Source organism: Chlorocebus sabaeus, chromosome 17 (assembly GCF_047675955.1).
Source record: "Chlorocebus sabaeus isolate Y175 chromosome 17, mChlSab1.0.hap1, whole genome shotgun sequence".
NCBI lineage: Eukaryota > Metazoa > Chordata > Mammalia > Primates > Cercopithecidae > Chlorocebus > Chlorocebus sabaeus.
The window spans coordinates 60053060-60074875 of NC_132920.1; the positions used below are offsets into that span (position 1 = coordinate 60053060).

Here is a 21816-nt window from a genome sequence, read left to right on the forward strand (position 1 = left end):
TCGGCTCCCTGCAGCCTGGATCTCAATCTCCCAGCCTCAAGCGATCCTCCTACCTAAACCTCATGAGTAGCTCGAGCACCACTACGCCTAGCTAATTTTTGTATTTTTTGTAGAGACGAGGTTCCCCCATGTTGCTCAGACTGGTCTCGAACTCTTGGGTTTAAGTAAACTGCCCGCCTCGGCCTCCCAGAATGTGAGGACCCGCCTGGCCTAAAATAATGTTATCACTTAATTCTTTTCATAAACTTTATTGACAAAGATTGGTGTGTTTTTTTAAAAAGCCTTTTTAAATTTTTGGTAAAGTATTACCTGAGAAAAGATTAAAAGCATAGTTGAATATAAAAGATCTATTTTATAGGCTTGTTTATGAGTGTGAACACACAAAAGGTTAAATGGTCAACCTTACAGCAGTCGATAAAATAGATCTCTCACATTCTCTGAGTATATCTGAGAATATTGAAAAAGTGCATTTCAAAATCACTGGCTAGGGTTTAGTGACAGCTAGGTTCCCTTTCCTATGGGCCCTGGACTTCCCATCCCTATTTTCTTCCTCAGGTGTATTAATACTGGCAGGGCCTGGGAGACTGACCCTAGGGAAGAGGTGTGTAATGTAAGGACACTTCAGATTCTTTCCTGACCTTAGAATTCAGCTAAACCTCCACATAGCCCCTCTGCTCAAAAATGAGTAAATACATAAATTTAAAAATGAAAAAAAGAGAAATCCGTTCCCACCACCCACCTTCAGGGCTAAAACAGAAAAATCAATGAGCTGCGCTTCACAACCATACCAAAACCAAACAAATACCAACTCAAACCCTCCCTCACATCCTCCCACATCTTCCCAGCGCTTCGCTATCTCACAGGACCCAACTGACCCCTGGCTTCGCCCCATTGCAGCTGGCGTCTCCTAGGCGCAACGCATGCGCCTAACCTCGGGGTTCTTTTCCTCTCCTTTCCACCCCGGCGAGGAGCTGTCTCCGGGGCGACCCGAACTACAATTCCCAGCATCCTGCGCGGCGCGGGGAAGGCAGCCCGAGAATGAGAGAAAGCGGTTCCGAGGGGATAGCGGGCCAGTAAGGGCCGCTCCTCTTTTGAAGCGGTTTTGCGTCTCTTTCCGCCGGTGGCGTCGGCGCTCACGCAGGGGCGGGTCCCGGTAGCGCGAGGCGGTGCAGGGCGGGAAGCGGAGTCGTGGCGGCTGCGGCGGCGGCAGGGACAGCAGGAGCAGTGGTGCTGTCAGCACAGCCGTCGGAGACATGGGAGACCCGGGGTCGGAGGTGAGTAGTCGAGTGAGGGCCCTGGCGTTCTCAGAGGCGAACCGCGAAGGGTTTGTGTTTTCTGCGGTCTGAGGCCTGGTGCTCCATCGCAGCCTCTGGGCGATACCTCTTCAGTGTCTTGGGCCGAGCCCAGCTCTGAGGCCTGGTGCGTGTCTGAGCGAGGAACCCGCAGCAACAATGGCCGCCCGTCCCCCCGCACGGGGCCCGGCGTTCGTTGTGGCCCCTGCTGGGCCAGTGGGAGCGACGTGTTAAGGCAGGATTGCCCTTCGGTGTTGAGCTTGCGTTCCTTCTTCTGGAGTAGATAAGGGGAATTCCAGAGTCCTCCTTCTGGAGTAGATAAGGGGAATTCTGAGAGGCTGGTACTGCGTTTTCAGCGTTGGGTCCCTGCAGCTCCGCACATGCTGTGGCAAGAGCCGACTGCTCGAGTTCTGTTCCTGGTCGGGTTTGCGTGAAATTGTGCTCAGTTCGTTTTCCTCAAGAGCTCTTTGTTTTTAATTGTTCCTTTCGGAAACGCTCTCTTCCTACAAGAATGTGGCTGAACAGATAAGTATGTTTTGGCTTGTTTTTATAGATAATAGAATCTGCCCCTCCAGCTGGCCCTGAGGCATCTGAGTCAACAACGGATGAAAATGAAGACGACATTCAGTTTGTCAGTGTAAGTAGCAACTGATGATTGCGTTTTTCCCAGAGTAAAAGACTATGGTGGGCCCTTATATAATTTTACCTCACCTAGTCATTTAATGTTTTATGAGTGTCTAATACATACTAGACACTGTGGAGCATGGCACAGGATTGGGATCTTTACCAAAAGAGCTGTCTGAGCCACCCCCGTTGCCATCACAAAGAGCATGGCCTAAAGAACGTGCTGTACACTTAATCTCACCCCCTGCCTTTCATTTAGACTTAAGATAAAACGCTGGTCTCTAAGAAGCTGTTTTGAAATGGAGCAAGAGTAACTTCTAAAGGCGACACGGAGGAAGGAGCAGCTAATGATGAGCAAGGTCGTAGAAAACAGGAAGGGTTGCGAGAGCCCAGAATCTTAGCGTTATGGTGCTTCTAACATGAAGGCAAATAGCTTGAAGATTTCGCTAACCTCTGAGATCATCATGTTACAGCATAGTACAGTTGATGCTCATAATGAAGAATCCTGCATCACTGGGAACATACTCTATTTTTCTGAGTTTCTTCCGTTTGGGACAGTAGTTTTCAAGCCTTAGTAAGTATAGACAGGCAGATTCCTGGGCCCCGCTGCAGACCTACCGAATCAGAATTTCAAGGTGGGGCCTAGGAATTCTCATTTTCAGACAAGTGCAGGGACATGTGGATGGATTTCTGAGCACACTTTGTACAGCATTGGTTTCCAAAGCAGAAGGGGGTGTTTTTATGATGTATTTTGGGATGATTTTCATCCATAGTTATTGGAGTTTTAGAAAGGCTTTGTGTAAAGTGGTATCTCAGCTAGCTAGACAGAAAATAGTTGTGTCCCAAACTCCTCTTTTGGAATGCCGTAGTTAGTTGCAGTTTGGTATTCAAGCTGTAGAATATTTTGTTGAGTGTCTGATGTGCATTTGTGGTGGATGCTGGGAAACCCTGTAAAACTGGTTATTAAACAGTTTGTTCCCCAGCATTAGGGCCGTTTTGGTAATTCATTTTTGTATCGTATTTTAATAGATTTGTTTAGGAGTCCTTCACAAGATTGTTTTATTGAATTTCTTTCCCTTTACCAGTGTATATTGTGCTCTCTCCTTTTCATTTTGAATTTCTACGTATTTGGAGTAGAGGATGGGGTTGAATTGTATTCTGCCCTTTCCTTCACCATGGGCTGAAGTATGTTTAGTAACAGGATTCCATGGCTCTTGAGGACAGATATCTCAGGTTCTTCCTGAATCTTGGTATATTTGTGAACCGAGTGTTTTTCTCATGTGTTTAGTAGAAATAATACTAGGAATGACATACTTCTTTATGAACTATGGCCCTTGGAGAAACACAAGTAGAATCTCTTAATATTTGAAAAATGTTTTGTGTAATGAATTACAGTGTAGCTTGTGACTAGTTAATATAGGCTTGAGTTCAGCTTTGGTTTAAAGGAGTCTTTTAATTTAAATTTTATGTTATATGTAGAGGATCACTTACGTCTTTGCATCAAGAATAAAGAATGTACAATCATTGAATATCCAACATGATACAGCTTCTTACTCTTGTTCCCAAATAAAGGTTCAGAGGTTTCACAGCTCCACATGGAGAAGTGAATTTTATGTTTTAAGTGCAATTACAATACTAGAAGAAGCCTATTACAATTTTTCGCTTTACATTTAAGTGGCACCACTTAAATGACAATAATAGCTTAATTATATTTCAAAATATGTTCGGAGACAGAATATTTACTTTTCTCTGGAATCCAATCCTATATGTGACTCCTCCAGCCAGTAATGCTTATTCAGTAAAGATGAAAAAGTTTGAGTTCTTCAGATAAAAAGTGAGTATTGTGATGTCACTTCATTTTTAAGGTTTGGATTTCATAGCTCTTGCTAATCTGATTTTCCCACTTTTAGTCCACTTGGTGGCACAGCAGTTATTCTGTGATGTGTAGAATACAGAATCTGAAACTAAACCCAGCTGAAGGAAAGGAGTGATATAGATATGGAGGGGAGGTGCAAAAATGGGCCCTCTCATTTAAATTTTATTGAAATAAACATAAAAGTGCACAATTCATAAGTATACTTGTTGGATAAATTTTTGCAAAGCCAATACGTGTGTGTAAACAGCGCCTAAATCAAGAAACAGAATGCTGCCATAACAAAAACTTCTCATTTAGGTCTGTTGTTCTTATTTCTGTTTAGTAATATGATCCTTTATTCAACTGCTATTTTTATATCTTTCTTTGAAATTGCAGATTTTTTATGTGATTTACTTCTAAAAATCTAATAGCTGATGATGTGATAGTTCACAGTGCTATTCTAGATATAAAGGTATACAAACTGCTGAGGGAACCTATCGTAATCTTGCTAACAAAACAATAACAAGAGATTCAGGTTTCAGCCAAGATTATTGATATAGCATAGAATCATTGGAAATTTCAAAATAGTCAGTGAAATCAGGATATAATTTCCTAAATAGCTTCACTACCACATAGGTCAAGTATTAATACTTTAGCTACAGTAGACAGGAGTCAGGCAGAAAATAGGATTATTTGGCTGAGTGTCTTGGGGCTGTGATGTAAATAAAAATAGTGGTGAAGCTCATAATATGCAAAGCCGTGAGTTAAGTTCCTTAGAACTACAAAGATTAATTTGAAATACATCCTACCCTTAAAGATCAGTATTTTAGTATGAATGGCGAGATAGGAGGTGAGAAGTATGTAAATAGTCCTTAGAGGTAGTAGAAAGTTCTTTTACAGAAAGTACATAGGGCTGTTAAAAAAGGACATTAGACTTGCAGTTTATCATCGTAGTAGGTAGTGGTAGTAATAAGTAGTAGTTAGTATTTACATGTGTTTAAAAGGGCATTTTGAGTAGAAGAAACAAGGAAAAGCATCAGAATGGGAAAGCAGAGAGGATTATGTGTAGTTCTGAAAGATTTTTTGTTTTTTTAAAGTGGGAGGAGGCGGCATGGGCCAGGTAGTATAGATCTTGAATGCTGGATTAAATTTGAACTATAAAATAGGCACAATTGGAAACTGTTTGAAATGTTGCCTGTCAGGACTGCACGAGTAACCTGTGTCCCTGACTTCTCTATATGGGGGAAAAAATGATGAATTATTTAGGGTTTTAGATTTATGCTCAAATCCATATTCTTTGTTTTAGAGAAAACTTTGATTGTAGTCAACTACCTTTTTAGTAGACCATATTTTGGTATATTGACATCTCTTACCAATTAGTAGAAAATTGGTGCTTTGGCCTAGAGAATCAGTTTTCTGATAACAGGAATGAAATAAATTTTATTTTTATTTAATTTTTTATTTCTATTTCAGAGACAGGGTCTCTTGCCCAGGCTGGAGTGCAGTGGTATGATCCTAGCTTACTGCAGTCTCGAACTCGTGGGTTCAAGCAACCCTCTCGCCCCAGCCTCCTGAGTAGCTGGGACTACAGGTGCACTCCACCGTGCCCGCCTTAGAATCCTTTATTTTTTGTTAGTGGTGCAATAGTGCATGAGATGATGGCTTGCTAGTTGATGTGGATAGAACAAATGCTAATAAAAATACCTTGTAATTACAGAACCATATGCAGTTATAGTTTAAGATAGAAGTAGTAATTATAAATATTATAGCAAATTATTTTTTTCTTGATGTTTTTATTATAAATGTAACTTCTTTTGAGAAATTGGTAATTTATTTTTGGTCAGTGTTACAAAGTATTCAGAGATGGGGTAATAGAGGTAGTACATTTTCTCTTACTGAAGGAAGAAAAAATGTGTTATTTCAGAAGCTTAGGTTAATAAACATTGTTTTAAAAATAGTATTTATGTTTTGAACTAACTCACAATTGTAGTGACTATACAGCCAGTTGTGTTTAGAGAATCAAGTGTACCTCACTCAGTTTTCCCCTCTGTTAAATGGGATAATAGTGATAATTCAATATCTTACCTCGTAAAGTAATTTGGGGATCAAGTGAAAAGTACATGAAAAGCTTTGCACAAGGCATGGTACAGGGCTTAATAAATGTTACTGACTCTTAGTAAATAAATGGAATACTAAATGTTTTACTTCTGTAAGCCCATTATCATGGAAGTTTTTCCATATCCACTGTGAAAATTAGCTAGTGTACACTATTTGTGTATAAGTAATCTTTTCCTTTGGGGTACATGTCTGTCCTTATTTTTCCACTCAATCTCTTTGCCATTTTAGTGATTTTCAACATGATTCCCCTTCTCATTCTACTCTATCACTTAAAGCTCAGTAATTATTTGTTGAATGTATATTCTAAATGACTTCTGCTTTTTCTCAATTTTGGATTTTCTGTGATGCTTTTTCTTTTTTTTTTTTTTTTTTTAAGAGATAGGGTCTCACTCTTGCTCAGGCTGGAGTGCAGTGGCATAATCATAGCTCACTGCAGCCTTGAACTCCTAGGCTCAAGCAATTCTGCCACCTCAGCCTGCCAAATACGTGGGACTACAGGCACGCACTACTGTGCCCAGCTAATTTATTTTATTTTTGTAGAGATGAGGTCTCACTATTTTGTCCAGGATGTTGTCAAACTCCTGGACTCAAGTGATCCTCCCTCATCGGCCTCCCAAAGTGCCAGGATTATAGGCGTGATCTACCACACCTGTCTGGATTTTCTACCCGTATTTTCCTTTTTTTCTTTTCTCTTAGTGTGAATCATATAAAATTGTTGTTCTTCAGTAGTTGAAAAATGTTTGCATATTGGTTTAATGGTTCACTGCAAGTATATATTTCTGATAACCTTATCTGTCCTTACTCCTTCCCTTTAAACATTACTACAGATTTTTTTTTTCCGAGACAAGAGTCCCCCTCTGTCACCCAGGCTGGAGTGCACTGGCGTGATCTCAGCTCCCTGCAACTTCTGCATCCTGGACTAAAGAGATTCTTGTTCTTCAGCCTCCTGAGTAGCTGGGATTACAGATGTGCACCACTGTACCCAGCTAATTTTTGTATTTTTAATAGAGATAGGGTTTCGCCTTATTGGCCCAGTTGGTCTCGAACTCATGGCCTCATGTGATCCACCTTCCTTGACCTCCCAAAGTGCCAAGATGACAGGCATGAGCCATCCTGCCTGCAGCTACTTTTAAATTCTGTTTTTGATCATTTTCTTTTTTCTTTTTTCTTTCTTTTTTTTTTTTTTTTGAGATGGAGTTTCGCTCTTTTCACGCAGGCTGGAGTGCAATGGCACAGTCTTGGCTCACTGCAACCTCTGCCTCCCGGGTTCAAGTGATTCTCCTGCCTCAGTCTCCTGAGTAGCTGGAATTAGAGGCGCCCACCACCATGCTTGGCTAATTTTTTGTATTTTTAGTGAAGACAGGGTTTCACCATGTTGGCCAGGCTGGTCTCGAATTCCTGACCTCAGATGATTCGCCCGCCTTGGTCTCCCAAAGTGCTGGGATTACAGGCATAAGCCACCACGTCCATCCTGTTTTTCTTATTTTTTTCCAGCCCATTTTACTTTTTACCTTGCATCTTGTCATCTTTCATCTTCCTCTTTACTTTCTGTGCATGGGAACTCTGCCTCTGTGTATTTCTGGTTGCCGGTTGGGGGGCTTTTGTGTTTACTATTTCTGTGGGCCCATAATGAAGATTCCTAATGCATATTTCTTAAAGAGAGCAAAGTAAGATCATTATATCAATGGGAAAAGCTATTGTATTTTAATTTTTCTTCTTGGATCGAACATATGATTTTCAGTCTTCTTTTTTCTTTTTTTTGTGACAGAGTCTTGCTCTGTTGCCCAGGCTGGAGTGCAGTGGTACCATCTCAGCTCACTGCAGCCTCTGCCTTCAGGGTTCAAGTGATTCATCTGCCTCAGTCTCCTGGGTAGCTGGGACTACAGGTGCCTGCCACAACGCCCTATTCCTATTTTTAGTACAGTCAGGGTTTCACCATGTTGACCAGGCTGGTCTTGAACTCCTGACCTCAAGTCATCCACCTGCCTCTGGCTCCCAAGTAATCGGAATTACAGGTGTGAGCCACCGTGCATGGCCTACATTCTTCATACCAGGTGTAGATTTTAAAGTAGGTGATTCAGCTCTGCTGACCATATATTGGAGAGTATTGGTTCCTCTCTTTCTTTATTTTTTACTTCTGCCTTATAGTTTGAGCAAAAATCTCAATTCCTTTGTTATAGATCCCTGCCCAGTTTTGCCCTCTTGTTTTATATGGTATCTGAATTAGTACCCAAAAGATGGCAGTTTCTTGGTTGAGCAGAAGTCATAGCGTAGGGGAGAAAGAAGCTATCTTCGAGACTGGATGCCTATTCTAGGGAAGAAGATCATTACCTAGATCTCAGCTTCTGTCTCCAACAGTCAACTTTCTACATGCTACAAAATCCTTTCCTCAACCATTATTTCTTCTGTGTTCCTTTCTCTTGTTTCCAGCATACTGGATTTCTCAAAAGAATATGGTCTTTTCTGCTGCATTCTCTAGTGTTTTAGAGCCTGGCTTCTGTGCTCACTACTTTCTTGAAAGTTGCTCTCTCAAAGACCTTTAAAAATGTCTGGTTGCCACATTCAGTGGCATTTTATTGTTGCTGTGTTTCTGGCCACATTTAACACTGACGGCTTTTTATTGAGGCGATACGATAGTTCAGTTTAGTTCTAGAGTTTAATAGTCTTCTAGGGGAGCAACTCTCAAATCTTTATTTCCAGGTATGTTCGTAATTCCCAGATTAGAGGCCTGCATTTTCAGCTGTCTGCTAGATACACCCTGTGTACTACTGTTACTTCAGCCCATAGGAATGTCAGCTTTCTGTTTCTGCTTTCCAAAGTTATGCTAATGGTATTACACCTGAGCTTAAAACCTTAGAGATCACTGACTCCTTGTTTTGTTTTTAAATAATCTTTCAAATGTATTTTTATTTTATATATTTATTATTATTATTATTATTATTATTGAGACAATCTTGCTCTGTTGCCCAGGCTGGAGTGCAGATCTTGGCTTACTGCAACTTCTGCTTCCCAGGTTCAAGCGATTCTCCAGCCTCAGCCTCCTGAGTATCTGGGACTATAGGCACACACCACCGTGCCCGGCTAATTTGTATATTTTTAGTAGAGATGGGGTTTTACTGTATTGGTCAGGCTGGTCTCAAACTCCAGCCTGGCCAACATGGTAAAACCCCATCTGTACTAAAAATACACAAATTAGCTGGGCATGCTTCTAACCTCAGGTGACCCGCCACCTTGGCCACCCAAAGTGCTGGGATTACATATATGAGCCACCACACCTGGCCTAATAATCAGTCTCTTTTAGTTTTCCATTTTACTTGTATTCTCTTGTATGTCCACTACCGTACTCTTCTTGCCATCACCACCATTAGTTCTGCATTATCATGTGCCTGTACTGATTATCTTGCTTTGCCTGCTGTCCACACTCCTCTAAGTGATTGATCTTCTTGAAGCACAGTTCTCATGTTATTGTCTTATTGTTACTTTTTTATTTTCTTTTGCCTATTGAATAAAATCTAGGCTTTTAAGCCTGACATTCAAGGCCTGGTTGATGAAGAAATTAGATTGGATGGAAAGAAAGAATGCAGAATAATTCAGGTTTGATGCTTGACTCTGCAGTGGTGGGTGATGAAGCTGAGCTATAAGTCAAATTCATTTTTGAACTTGGATGTATTAACAGACTTTTGATACCAATTCTAGGTGTAAAGCACTGGATTATAATATTTGTATCTTTGTAGCACTCTTCTTATATTAATTTTCCTTTCCCAAGTAATTGACATGGCCTTAATACTCTACAGGTGTGTAGGTACTTCCTTTTAGGTCTTGTCATCATTTTATATTTACGTATTTTGAATATTTTCCTCTGCTGCTTTTGTTCTGGTTATTTTCTGCTATCCACAAAGCTCCCTCTTCAGTAATTCTTGCCAGTCCCAACCAAAAAAACTAGTAGGTTTAAATGCTAATTTGGTTTGAATAACTGTTAATGGCTTGTACATTTGCTTGATCGTTTATAGGAAGGACCATTACGACCTGTTCTTGAATACATTGATCTGGTCAGCAGTGATGATGAAGAGCCTAGCACCTCTCATACTGATGTAAGTACATTACATTTGATTTGTGTTTCTTCATTTGTATCTTTTAAGAGGTATTCTCTAAAGAGGGTTATCAAATCAGTGTTGGCTGTGTTTAGAAATAGCCAGTTCTATTAGAATGGGCTAAAATAGGTAGTCCAAGGAGTTCTTTGCCCAGATCTCCTACTTCCAGTTTTTTTCCTCTACTTTGAGTGACGATATGAAAAAATGGTAATAAGACTCTGGGAAATTCTAAGCCTTAGAGGTGGTATCTGATAAAAGGGAAATGGAATAAAAACTGCAAGCTTATTGATTCCTCTTTCCCTTCTCTTTTCCTATATTCTCCTCAGGTGCCCTATACAACAGGATTCTTTTGTTCCAGAACCACATGACCACAGAAAATTTGTTTTCTCTTAGAAAAAAGGATATGTAGAGATCCTTTTAGGAATGAAAAGTGAGGGAAGGGTTTATAGGAGATATATTACTTCAGTCATCATCCCTTTCACCTTGTCTGTGCCCCACATATTTAGAGTTACTTATCTTACCTGTCATGTACTGGTTGTAGGTTTGACCCTTGGACCAATACTTTCCTTGCTCTGAGAAGTGAACTAGTTGAGCCCTTTGTAACAGTCTTGCCTTTCATTTGTCCTTGCTTTAGCCCAAACTTCTGTTAATGGGCTGTTTTCTTCTTGGATTAGAAAACTCTTACTGTTCAGAGTGGCCACAAACTTCTTGCTCTGTGATATAGGGGATTGAGAGACTTGGACTTGGAATCAGAATACCTGGGTTTGAGTCCCAGCTTTACTCTTTACAAATTCTGTGACTTTGGATAAATTAAGTAACCTTTTAACCTCCGTTTTTCAATCAAATAAGAATAATACCTACCTCACAGGGTTGTTGTGAGGATGAAATGAGGTAACAAATTATAACTCCTTATACTACAAACCATAAAGTAGGACTATACGACTAGAAAGTTTTGTTATTCATGGAGAGTGAATGACAGAATTTTCAAAGGTGCTTAAAATGACTCTATTGGGGGAGTTTTAGATTTTTTTTTTCTTCTTAGTGGAACTTTCCTTAAGTTCTCTTTGCCATCGTTAGCTTCTTGCGTATCTTGAATAGAACTTAACATATCTTGAATGGAATATTTTTTTCTTTTATTCTTATGAGTGGTCTCAACACTTATTCTTATGCTAACACGGGACCAAACAGCAGCCAGGGTAGCACCACATGATCTGAGCTTGTTTTTACTCTCTACTTTTTCATAAACAGAGTCCCAGATTAATGCCAATAGTTGATATTGGGTCTTTGGGGTAGCAAAGTTTGTGGATTTGACTTCTCTGATTCCTTTTGCTGACCTTGAGTGGATTGTATCTTTCACTGTTAATTATAATAATTTAAAAATTGAGTTCTACTTACTGGACGTGAATCTCTGCACTTGAAAGTTAACATATTAAAAGCATTTTTTTCTCTTCCTTGGTTTTCTTGTTCATGTGGATAACCCAGAGAATGCCTGAATCTAAGGTGCCATCCTCTGAGAATCATCGCCCAGAAATGTGCTCTAGCTGCAGTGTTCCTCTTCCCATTGGAGATAGCAGCTCCTTCTCTGGGAGTTGTTCCAGCAGTCCAGAAAGGATAGTTTCTCAAACTTCCTCTGTTGAGAACCCATTGGAGAACCAGAAAAATGATCAAAATAATTCAGATACTAAGATCTCTGAGACAGAGACCCTTAAATCGTCACAGAATTTTCAGACTCTGCCTTCATCTCCACTTCTGGTCCCCCAAGAATCTTTGGCCTCTTCTGAGGTCAAAGAGAATTTATGTATAGATTCTTCTTCAGCTTCACAGCATGGACGGGATGCCATCCTCTATCTCCAGACACAAGTAGCTGAAATGTCCCGAGTGATACGTGATCTGCAGTCCAGGAGCTGTTTTAGATTTCATCATTCTAGGCCAAGTGAGAACTCCTCAGTTCCTTGGGACATCTCCACCTCTAAGGAGGAAAATTTATCCACAGTTGAAGAAGAAACTGATTACAAATCACCATCAGCTGATGACAAAGGGCAGCCATCTGACCCCAGCCAATCTAGTTTCACAGGTCTTTTGAAGAGAATGGAACAAAGAGGTGTTATAAAAAGGGTGACATTACAATCTGAAGCAGAGTCATGTGAAGGGAAACCTGATTGTGTGACTTCTAAAAAACGTTTGGTTCCTCCATTGCATCCTCTTCTGAGAATTGCCACCACTGAGGTTTTTAAAGACCCTGCTGATTGCCATCCTTCTTCCTTCATGGGACACAGGGTATATCCTGTGGCCAAGGACACCTCTCCTTTCCAACCAAACCCACCAGCTGAAGGTCCCATTGTAGAAGCATTAGAACACAGCAAAAGAGGAAATACAACATCCCCTCTAGATTCTACCTCAAAAGAAATGGAGGTCATGGGTTGTAGGTTTTACCATGCTGCCTCCATTGCAGCCCGAGCTGCTAGCTACATGGCCTATATGACTCAATATCAGCGTAAACTCTGGGAAGACATGGAAGATCTGGTTCATGACCCAGAGTTTGATCGTGGAAAAGCAAGATGTATAATATCTGATGGTATGGATGCAGGCCTTTGGCAACTTTGTACTACTAGGGACATAATGGATTCTGTAGTCAGAGTTATGGCCATGGCCATAGACTATAGAAGGCAGGCCTGGCTTCGACTTACATCTCTTACTAAGAAAACCCAGGAGAAGATCTCCCACTTGCCCTTTGATGGTACTTCCCTTTTTGGACAAGATGTGAAAGCTGTTGTTGCAGAAGAGAACAGTATAAAAGAAAATGACTCTAAAGATCACAAATACTATAATCAGCATCGATACTTTTATAGTCATGATCAGAAAGCACATTATCACAATAGAGGATACTCCAAAGGGGATTGGTACAAACCTCGAAACCACCCCTATAGATATAGAAAGAAGGGAGACTCTCCAGAACGCCATGGGTACAAGAATTAATAACCTGTTTTATGTTCAACAGAATAGTCATTCAAAATCCTAACTATTTTACTTGTTCCTCCTCGTACAAATAGGATCTACAGGTAGGAGATCATCTCAAAAACTGAATGCATGTCTGGAATGATCACAGCTGACATTTGAATTGTAGACTTTTGAAATGAAGTATAAAATAAACTCATGACTTACTGACCAAGTGAGCAGTGGAGACTTTCTTGAAAGGGTTGGACAAATGTTTATCCTTTATTTCTGGTCCAAAAATAAGTTTGGAGGAGGGCCACTCAGGAATCTGAATCCTCTTGTGATTAAAGAAAAATATAAAGATTTGTTCCTCAGGAAAATCTTATCTGTAAACTGAGGACTAGCAGATATTTTGAATCTAGAAATAACCTAATACTAGATCTCTGTTTACTAAGACCAGAGGTAAATCCTTCATTTTTAGGTTATCAGTGCTTCCTTGTTCAGGCTTCAGTTTGACAGATCTTCACAAAATGACACATCTGTTAAAATGTCTTTATGTCAAGATGGTTAACTCACCAAGAGTTCATACTACTGTCAAGCTCTGTGAGACTTCAAAATCAGCCATGAAGCTTTGTGTCAACTGGAATTCAAGTCAAATTTTGCCAAATCCAGTTTGCTTCCCCTTGGAATGGCTAGATGTCACAGGTCTTCTATGGACACCAACTGGAAAAAGACTTCTACCTGTAACATCTCTGTAGAAATTGCACAGTAACTATCTTCATCAAGACTTTGATGGCCACCATACCATCACTACTGATAAAGCTACATGTGAGAGAGTTCTTTGTTGTCATCAGTCCTAATAGTCTTTGACCTATCAAGCTCTCATATCAAGTTGTAAGACTGAGTCGTGGTAGTCTCTCACTGTAAGCTGGGCCTTTCACCAAGATGGCCTTCTTAAACAACCTACCTTCTAAACATTTAATTCTTTTGAGCTTGATAGTGCATCACACTCTAAATACAAAAAAGATACGCACATCAGTGCCCTGGAAATAAAGGATGTTACACGATCCAGGCATGAAAATCTGAACTCCTAAGAGCAAGAATTCCAAACATGCCTGACAATCTTGTCCCCTTACTGTAATAAAGAGGGATACCATCAGTCTAGATTTTATTGGGAATCCTTAAGATTTAAAGCATAGCTGTGGATTTAGTGAAGAGAACATGATATCCATTAAGGATTTGAAAGGCTGAAATCAAGACTTCAGTGATACATTCTTGGTTACTTGGTTACTTAATTTAGTCAGATTCTTAGTGTAAGAGACAGCTTATCTTTTTGCTCCCAGTTGGTCCCAGTAATAGTTTTTCACCGTACTGGAACTGGCAGCAGATACCTCAGTTATATGTCCCACAGTATCTTCTCTTTAGACTCAAGGTAGTGGATGTATGGTATATCAGCCCTTAGATCCATGTCTTCACAGCATGACATTGGGAATGGAGAATATGTCAAGTTTGAGGGGTCTGAATACATCACCTAGTATTATTTGCTTGGCAGCCAAAAACAGTTGTTTTTCTTTTAATTGACAGACTTAATTCTGTAACTTCTGTGTTTTTTCATCTGCTTGGTCGAGGCATTTTGGATATACTACTAATTGAATATGGCACTGTTTTATGGTGTATGTGGCTTCTTGCCATAGTTGTTGCACAGTGGTAATTGACATTTTCTCTGGTGTCACGATTTTTAATAGCTTATTGGAAGCTCCTTCCTCCCCCATCATAACTATATTCAGCACCCATTTTAAAATCTACTTTTCTTCCTTTCCTTATTTGTGTTACAGAGGTTGTTGGCGTAAATATTACTAGTTGGAAGAAATTATTTTGTCAGTTAATTTCCGGGTACTGTATTGGTCATGTTTGTCCTATTTGTAGATTAAACTTGAACTAGTCTTAATAAAGGGGGTATTGTTTTGCAGATTTAGCCCAGTCATATAAAGAGTTAATATTTACCTTATTTTTCTGTATTTTACACAAAATTTTATTTCCACTTCTGTGGAAAAGGTCCATGCCAGTGTTCTTTACAAACTGTCTTTCAAGCTAAACCCTAGAAGAATATTGATTACCTGAACAGAAACAAAGGCCTAAGAAATCATACATTTTTGTGGCTTATGTGTATTGCACCAATCTAGCAATCCCATGTGCTCTTGATACTGGCACTGTAGTTTTATCTTAGAGAACTTGCCACTGGAGAACTCAGTGATGAGAGACCTTGGAAATGTTTTATGTGACTGCACATAAGTGTTCCTAACTAGCTAAGGCTACTTCAGACTCTTTTCACTTTCCATTTCTCCCCTTTTCCTTCCCTGAATTAGATGCTATGTCATAAACTTGGTGGTTTTTGATATACCCTTATTTCAAACCTTAAACTAAACCAAAATAAGTTATGCCTGAAAATGTGTTTGTCTGAAACTATTTTGGCACTTCCCTTTAATATACTTCCCCTCCCCTTTGCCTTTTAAATTGTGGTTTTAAAAAAAGAAAAGAGGCACATAAAGCTTAGCACCTTAACCATTTTTTAAACGTGTGGTAGTGTTGACTATATTTGCATTGTTGCGCAGCTCCTGCATTCTTAAATATTTGTAAGATGATGTTGCTGTTCTCTTTTCCTCTTGTGATATTTATGTTGCCCAGTAATAAGTAAAAGTATCCTTTCTTAGTTACTCTAACTGATATGCTCAAGTGTCTCCAGATACTCTGTTTTCCTCAAAGTGTAAAGGTATAGGGAAATCATCAAATTGGTGACCAAGTAGTTCTGAAAGGATTTGACCATTTAATAGGGATGGGGACAGAATGCATATCAGGAAGAGTTTTTAGTTGTAGATTAGTTTCTTGAGTGCAAAAGAAATATCTTTAATCTGTTTATTTTTTATTATTTTAAAATGTCTGGCATACTTGAAAGATGATAATGTTATAAAACTTAAAGTGAGGATTTGGTCTAGGGAGATTACCCCAGTAGAATCAGAAACTCTTAGATAATAAATATTCGTATTATGCCTGCCATGTTCAGAGCCTGCAACAAAATTCTCTAGTAGGCCAACCTCTAATGTTTAAATACCTCTAGGTTTTCTAGGAGGCCTTGGAATAGTTGCAAGTTTAATGATCTGTTATTCTCAAAAAGGATGTATCTAATGATCTGTTTTCTTCAAAATGTTACTTCTTGATTAGATATACAATGTATACAGAGACAATATGGTTTCTTGTAGTTACTGTGTATAGAGAAGTACTGTTTCCATTTTTATATGAAGTGCCTTTTTAAATTCTACACTTTTCTTTAAAACTTAAACTTTGATGTCTTGCATATATTGTTGGTGGTATTTATGTGAATTTTGTACAGTGATTTAATCTTGTAGTTTATTACTCTATCATTTGTACAATTGCACTATCTAAATGTACTCCCTTCTGAATGTTAATTTGTTTATAGCACTGTTGATTCATTTCAGAAGGTTGTAGAGTATACCTCCCTCCCCCTTATTTAACTAACTAGACAGTAGTTCTTTTTTGTTATTAGTGAGTGGCCAATTTTGGGGGGCCTTAAGACAGCTTTGTTTTCTATAGATGCGCTCTAGGTTTTCTGATTGTCTCATATCTAACCTTGTTCTTAGCCATGGTAACACAACTTAATATTTGATAAGTGGGTGTGTTTACTTGGTTAGAATAAGCAAGGACATTTTTAAAAAGCAGTAAATTTGCTGACACTTTATCTTTTTTTAAAAAGGCTGAATGACAGCTTCCTTATCAGTATAATTACAGTTAAACTTTTATTTTATTTTTTTTTTAACTGTGTGGCAGCTTCTTTATCAGTATAATTCCATTTATTTACTTAACCCTCAAAATGACATTTTGAAGGGAGCATAAACTCTTTCAGGCTACTTGGACAGTATTTAGTATGCTTTATTAGTACTACAGTAATAATTTACTGAGTGATACCTAAGTGACCTGATTGATAATGTCCTTAAGGACCTGATACATCCAGGATAACCTCTCAGGTACTGTAAACAAGGAGGTTGAAAAAGACACATTCCAGAATCCCTTTGGTAAAATTGGATACTGATGTGGATGGACATGACATTCATTATTCTTGAAGATATAACTAGTTGACTGGGATTCTGATGAAGGTTTGAAATTATGGATTAGATATTTGTAGAAGTAGTTTAAAGACTGCAATAAGTGAAATCTTTTTTTTTTTTTTTTTTTTGAAACGGAGTTTCGCTCTTGTTGCCCAGGCTGGAGTGTGATGGCGTGATCTCGGCTCACTGCAACCCCCACCTCCCGGGTTGAAGCAATTCTCCTGTCTCAGTCTCCCGAATAGCTGGGATTACAGGCATGCGTCACTATGCCCAGCTAATTTTGTATTTTCGGTAGAGATGGGGTTTCTCTATGTTGGTCAGGCTGGTCTCAAACTCCTGACCTCAAGTGATCTGCCTGCCTTGACCTCCCAAAGTGCTGGGATTACAGGTGTGAGCCACCGTGCCTGGCTGTGAAATCTTTTTTTTTTTTTTTTTTTTTTTTTTTTTTTTTTAATGTGAGGCGTATTTTGCCACAGTCTCACACTGTTTAGGTTCTCTTGTCTTTTGGAATTTATCATTCTGTATTTAATGTTAGTGGCTAGTCTAATAATTGATTGTCTCATCTGTATGCATCTTATGCATGTGATTCAATTGACTAGATCAATTCTGTATGGTTTATCATAGTAGATACACAAACCAGTCTTTATTTTTTACCTAAGAAAATATATAGGTGGAAGTTATCAGTAAACTGGTGATTATTGTATTGAATGCAAATCTTTTTATTTTTCCAGATATATTGAGTTTTATAAAATATTAAAATATTATTTTATGAAATTTCCCTTCCTGGATGAGCAGAATATTGTTTTATTAAATCTTCTCTTACTAGTGGAATATTTTTTACTTCTTTGTCTTTTTATTTACTTGTTTTTTGTTGTAATGAAAACTTTAGTAGTGTTTGGTACCATTGAGATAACTTATTACTGGAAATTTTGTTTGCTTCCTGTGGGATATATCTGAAAGTGGTCACAGTCCAACCATGTCCTTTTGATGTTGTTAGCATATCAGTTATTCTTTGTATTGATCTTTTCTTCTCCCGTATTCAACACCTCTTTCTGAAAGGATGTCTGATCTTCCCATAATCTCTTTGATGTAGGTGATATTTTTTATTCTATCAGTGTATACAAGACAAGATTTTGATGTGGCTTTGTGTTTGTATATTTAAATACCATGTCTTTAAAGCATTAGTAGAAGAGATATTCTAGTTTCTTCTAATGTCCCTTTTAAAAAAGAATAGCCAGTCCAGTATCTCAAACTACTTTGATTTTTGAACTTAAATCAACTTTTAGTGCTACCTTGTTTAATGGTAGTATTATTTTCTCATTTCTAAATGTTCACACACATTTATTATATATAGTTTATGGTTAGAGGTATCTTATAAAAATTTTGAAGCCCATCCCCATGGATTTATTATATATAATACAGCCCTGATATATCTTAAAGTTAACCCGTTAAGGGCTTTACTGGTTGAGGTAACGTATTTCAAATGGTGTGTTGGGTTATGTGATACCTTGTCAAGAATTCAGTAAGAATTTTCAGGTTGTCTGTATTTTCTTTTGGGACTTTGGAGATCTCTCAAGTTGTATTGTTTTGGAGATCTCTCAAGTCGTATTGCTTTCTGTATTCCTGAGTATATTTCTTTGGTAACATGAAGGTAAATAGTTTATATTTGATGATTTTTTTTTTTTTAATTTTGAGACAGAGTTTCACTGTCACCCAGGCTGGAGTGCAGTGGTGCAATCATGGCTTCCTGCAAGCTCTGCCTTCTGGGTTCACGCCATTCTCCTGCCTCAGCCTCCTGAGTAGCTGGGACTACAGGCACCCGCCACCACGCCTGGCTAATTTTTTGTATTTTTAGTAGAGACGGGGTTTCACCGTATTAGCTAGGATGGTCTCAATCTCCTGACCTCGTGATCCGCCCACCTCGTCTTCCCAAAGTGCTGGCATTACAGGCGTGAGCCAGAGCGCCCGGCCTATATTTGGTGATATTTTTTAAAGTTCTACTTTGACTTTAAGTGCTTCAAGAATTGTGTTCAGTTAGTAGTACTTTTGTAAGACTAACCCTGTTCATATGCTATCTTTGCTCCATGAGCTATTATAGTACTGTTTTCTTTCATTACCCATAAGAGTGGCTCTATCACAGCATTCACTTTTAAGGGCTGCAGTTAGACCTCTTGTTAACTCCTACTTTTATCTGTGATGGCTATGTTTCACACTACCTTTATTTATAAATGTAGTAATGTGTTAAATAACTATCATGTTGTGGTCCCTTAATACCTCTTTTGATTGGTGAGGTAACAGTGATGTGGATGATGAAATAAAAATGTTTCCCCAAGTCACTAAGCACAGTTTTCAACTCATTTTTTTTTTTACATATTTAATTTACATTTAACTACTGTTAGGTATGCAGCCAGTTCCTTTTTGCCTTCATTAGAATCTAGTTATATAAATAGTTTCATTTAGATTCTTGGGACAGAGGGCCTGTGTATTGATCTTTCTTTAATGGCTTGGAACAGCTTCTATATGTTCTGACAGGGTTTGGAAGCATGTTGATATCCTTGTGTCTAATTGTCATCTTCCTGCCTGGGAAGACAGTAGAAGAAAGAATCTGCATTTGTATAGTCTGTGTACAGGCTCTGTGCTGGTTGCAAGGCACTCATGAGAGAGAAATTCCTTCTTATTTTGCAGATGAAAAACTGAAACTTAAGAGTCATTAAGCAACTTGCTCAGGTAGTGGAACTGAGCTTTAAATATAGACTTTTTCCAGTCTCAATTCAACATTATACTAGGCTGCCTCCATGTGTTTTTCAGAGCCCCATTCAAGTTTTACTTCTATGGTAAACTCATTTCACATACACAAATCTTTTTCTTTTCTGAACTTTGTTTATGACTTTACTGTCACTCCACTAGTATTTGATGTCGTATATTAACTGATTCCTGATTATTTCACTTGTCAGATCAGGAGCCCTATCCTCTTAGTTCTCCCATTGAGATTTCACTGTGCTGGACTGAGATTATTCTTGATTCATAATCATTGGTTTCTGTTTCCATTCATTTTCAGCACTGATTATGTTAATCGTATTGCTTGTGTTTTTTCTTTGTTCTATGTTGTTTATTACATTCGTTTTGTTTCATATAGACACTTAATTTTTTTTTTAACTGGCATTTTGAGGATATTGGTTTAATGGAAGGAAAAAGGAATGGTGCAAAAAGCACATGGTATTTGAATTCCAAAGACCTTGACCCTCAGTATTAGCAAGTCACTTATTTTCTGAGCCTCAGTTTTCCTACTCTCAAATGAGGTAATATCCAAAAGTACTTTGAAAACACTAAAGCTGATACAGATTTCCTTTTTTAAGTAATTGTGCTGTTTCTATTCATGTTGGATATGGTGTTCTATGGTATTAACTATAGATACATACCTTTTAAAATGTATCTAACAGCATGTAAATGTTCATTTCATGCCATGTGATCATATTCCCCCTTTTATGATTTTTTAAGACTATCTTACAAGCCTAACAGTGTACTAAGTCATTAGAAGACATATTTAAAGTAAAATAGTCTCTTTTCCCAAGTACAAGCTAAGAAATGCTCATAATAAACAATAAGAAAATAATAAGAGAATGTAGAATGAAGAGCTGGAGTGTGTATGTATGTGTATACAATTTTTGATAGATGGTATTTTGTTATTTTATATCTGTGTTGAAAACAGTCTTTTAGTTTGTCAGACATCTTTTTCAGTACCTGCTATGTGCAGGCAGGTGCTAAGAAAGGTCTGAGAATACTGAGGGTTAATAAGAGATGGCATATTCTCAAGAGAAGTAAATACCAATAAAGTATAAGAGCAGATATCCTTTTTGGAAGAATGCCTGTGGTGATGGAACAAAAAAAGCCATATAGAGGGATGAGGAAAGCTTTTCTTACCAAGTGTGTGAGCTGAGTTTTGGAGGAGAATTAGGCAAGAGTTAGTTGGCCTGGTGGAGAAACAGGAGCCAGGCATTCAGGTGGAGGAGCAGGAGAGTGCAACAGTGTGGGTAACATAATGGAGTGTGTCTGGTTTCAGAATTATGAAAAATAGTCTTTAGGGGAAACAGAAAAGGAGGAGACTAAACTAAAAGAAGTTGATAAATTATCTGTGAATACGTACTGGTTCCTACATATTCAAAGTGTGCTAAGTTTGTGTAGCCATCACTTGTAAGGTTGTAGGAGTTGTCTCTCTAGGAGTTGGTTTGTACCATAGTCCATTATGTACATCTAGAACAATTCTTTCCCGGAACTGAGCCCAAGCTGGGCTTTCAACAGTGCACCTTTGGCTCTGGGGCAGCTCAAGCAATCGGAAAGAACTGAGGCACTGGTAGAGAACAACTCTGAGGATGAACAGGGTAATGCCCCTGAAGTGGAATGTGGTATCCCTTCACGGTTAAATGGTTGCATACTTCAGGGTCACCTGTGGAAAGGTGTCCTCAGGGTAGCTAAAAGTGGTTAATTTCCTTGTGTTTTGACTTACAGATGATTTCTAGGTGGACTTGGGGAAAATAAAGATACTTATAAAAATATTGCCTCATTGGCATTTGGAGGTGTTGTATTGAAGGAGGAAGTGGGTTCCTATCACCAGAACCCTCTCTAGGTGATTCAGATAGGAAATTGGGTTGTAGACCTTGTCACAGTAATATCTCCAGCAGCTCCAACACATTTTGTCAACTTCGTGTTTAAGTTTTTTTCCTTGCTGTTGGCCACTTTTAGCTTCTTTTTTTTTTTTCCTTCTTTTCCTTTTTTTATTTTTG

General features: G+C 38.7%; 1 protein-coding gene across 6 annotated transcripts in view; it reads left to right on the forward strand.

The window, feature by feature from the left end:
* The first annotated feature begins 601 nt into the window (after nt 1-601).
* ZNF451 (zinc finger protein 451) overlaps nt 602-21816 on the forward strand; it is an 82444-nt gene continuing 61229 nt past the window's right edge. For 2 of the 6 annotated variants that reach the window (XM_037987185.2, XM_008013640.3), the window contains exons 1-3: nt 646-1274; nt 1846-1929; nt 9900-9980. In XM_037987185.2, the coding sequence (XP_037843113.2) occupies nt 1254-1274; nt 1846-1929; nt 9900-9980 (186 nt within the window). In that variant the 5' untranslated portion in view covers nt 646-1253. Of the gene's footprint in view, nt 1275-1845; nt 1930-9899; nt 9981-11462; nt 13743-21816 lie in introns of those variants that run through there. The other 4 variants (XM_008013645.3, XM_008013644.3, XM_008013637.3 and 1 more) reach the window with 4 other exon arrangements.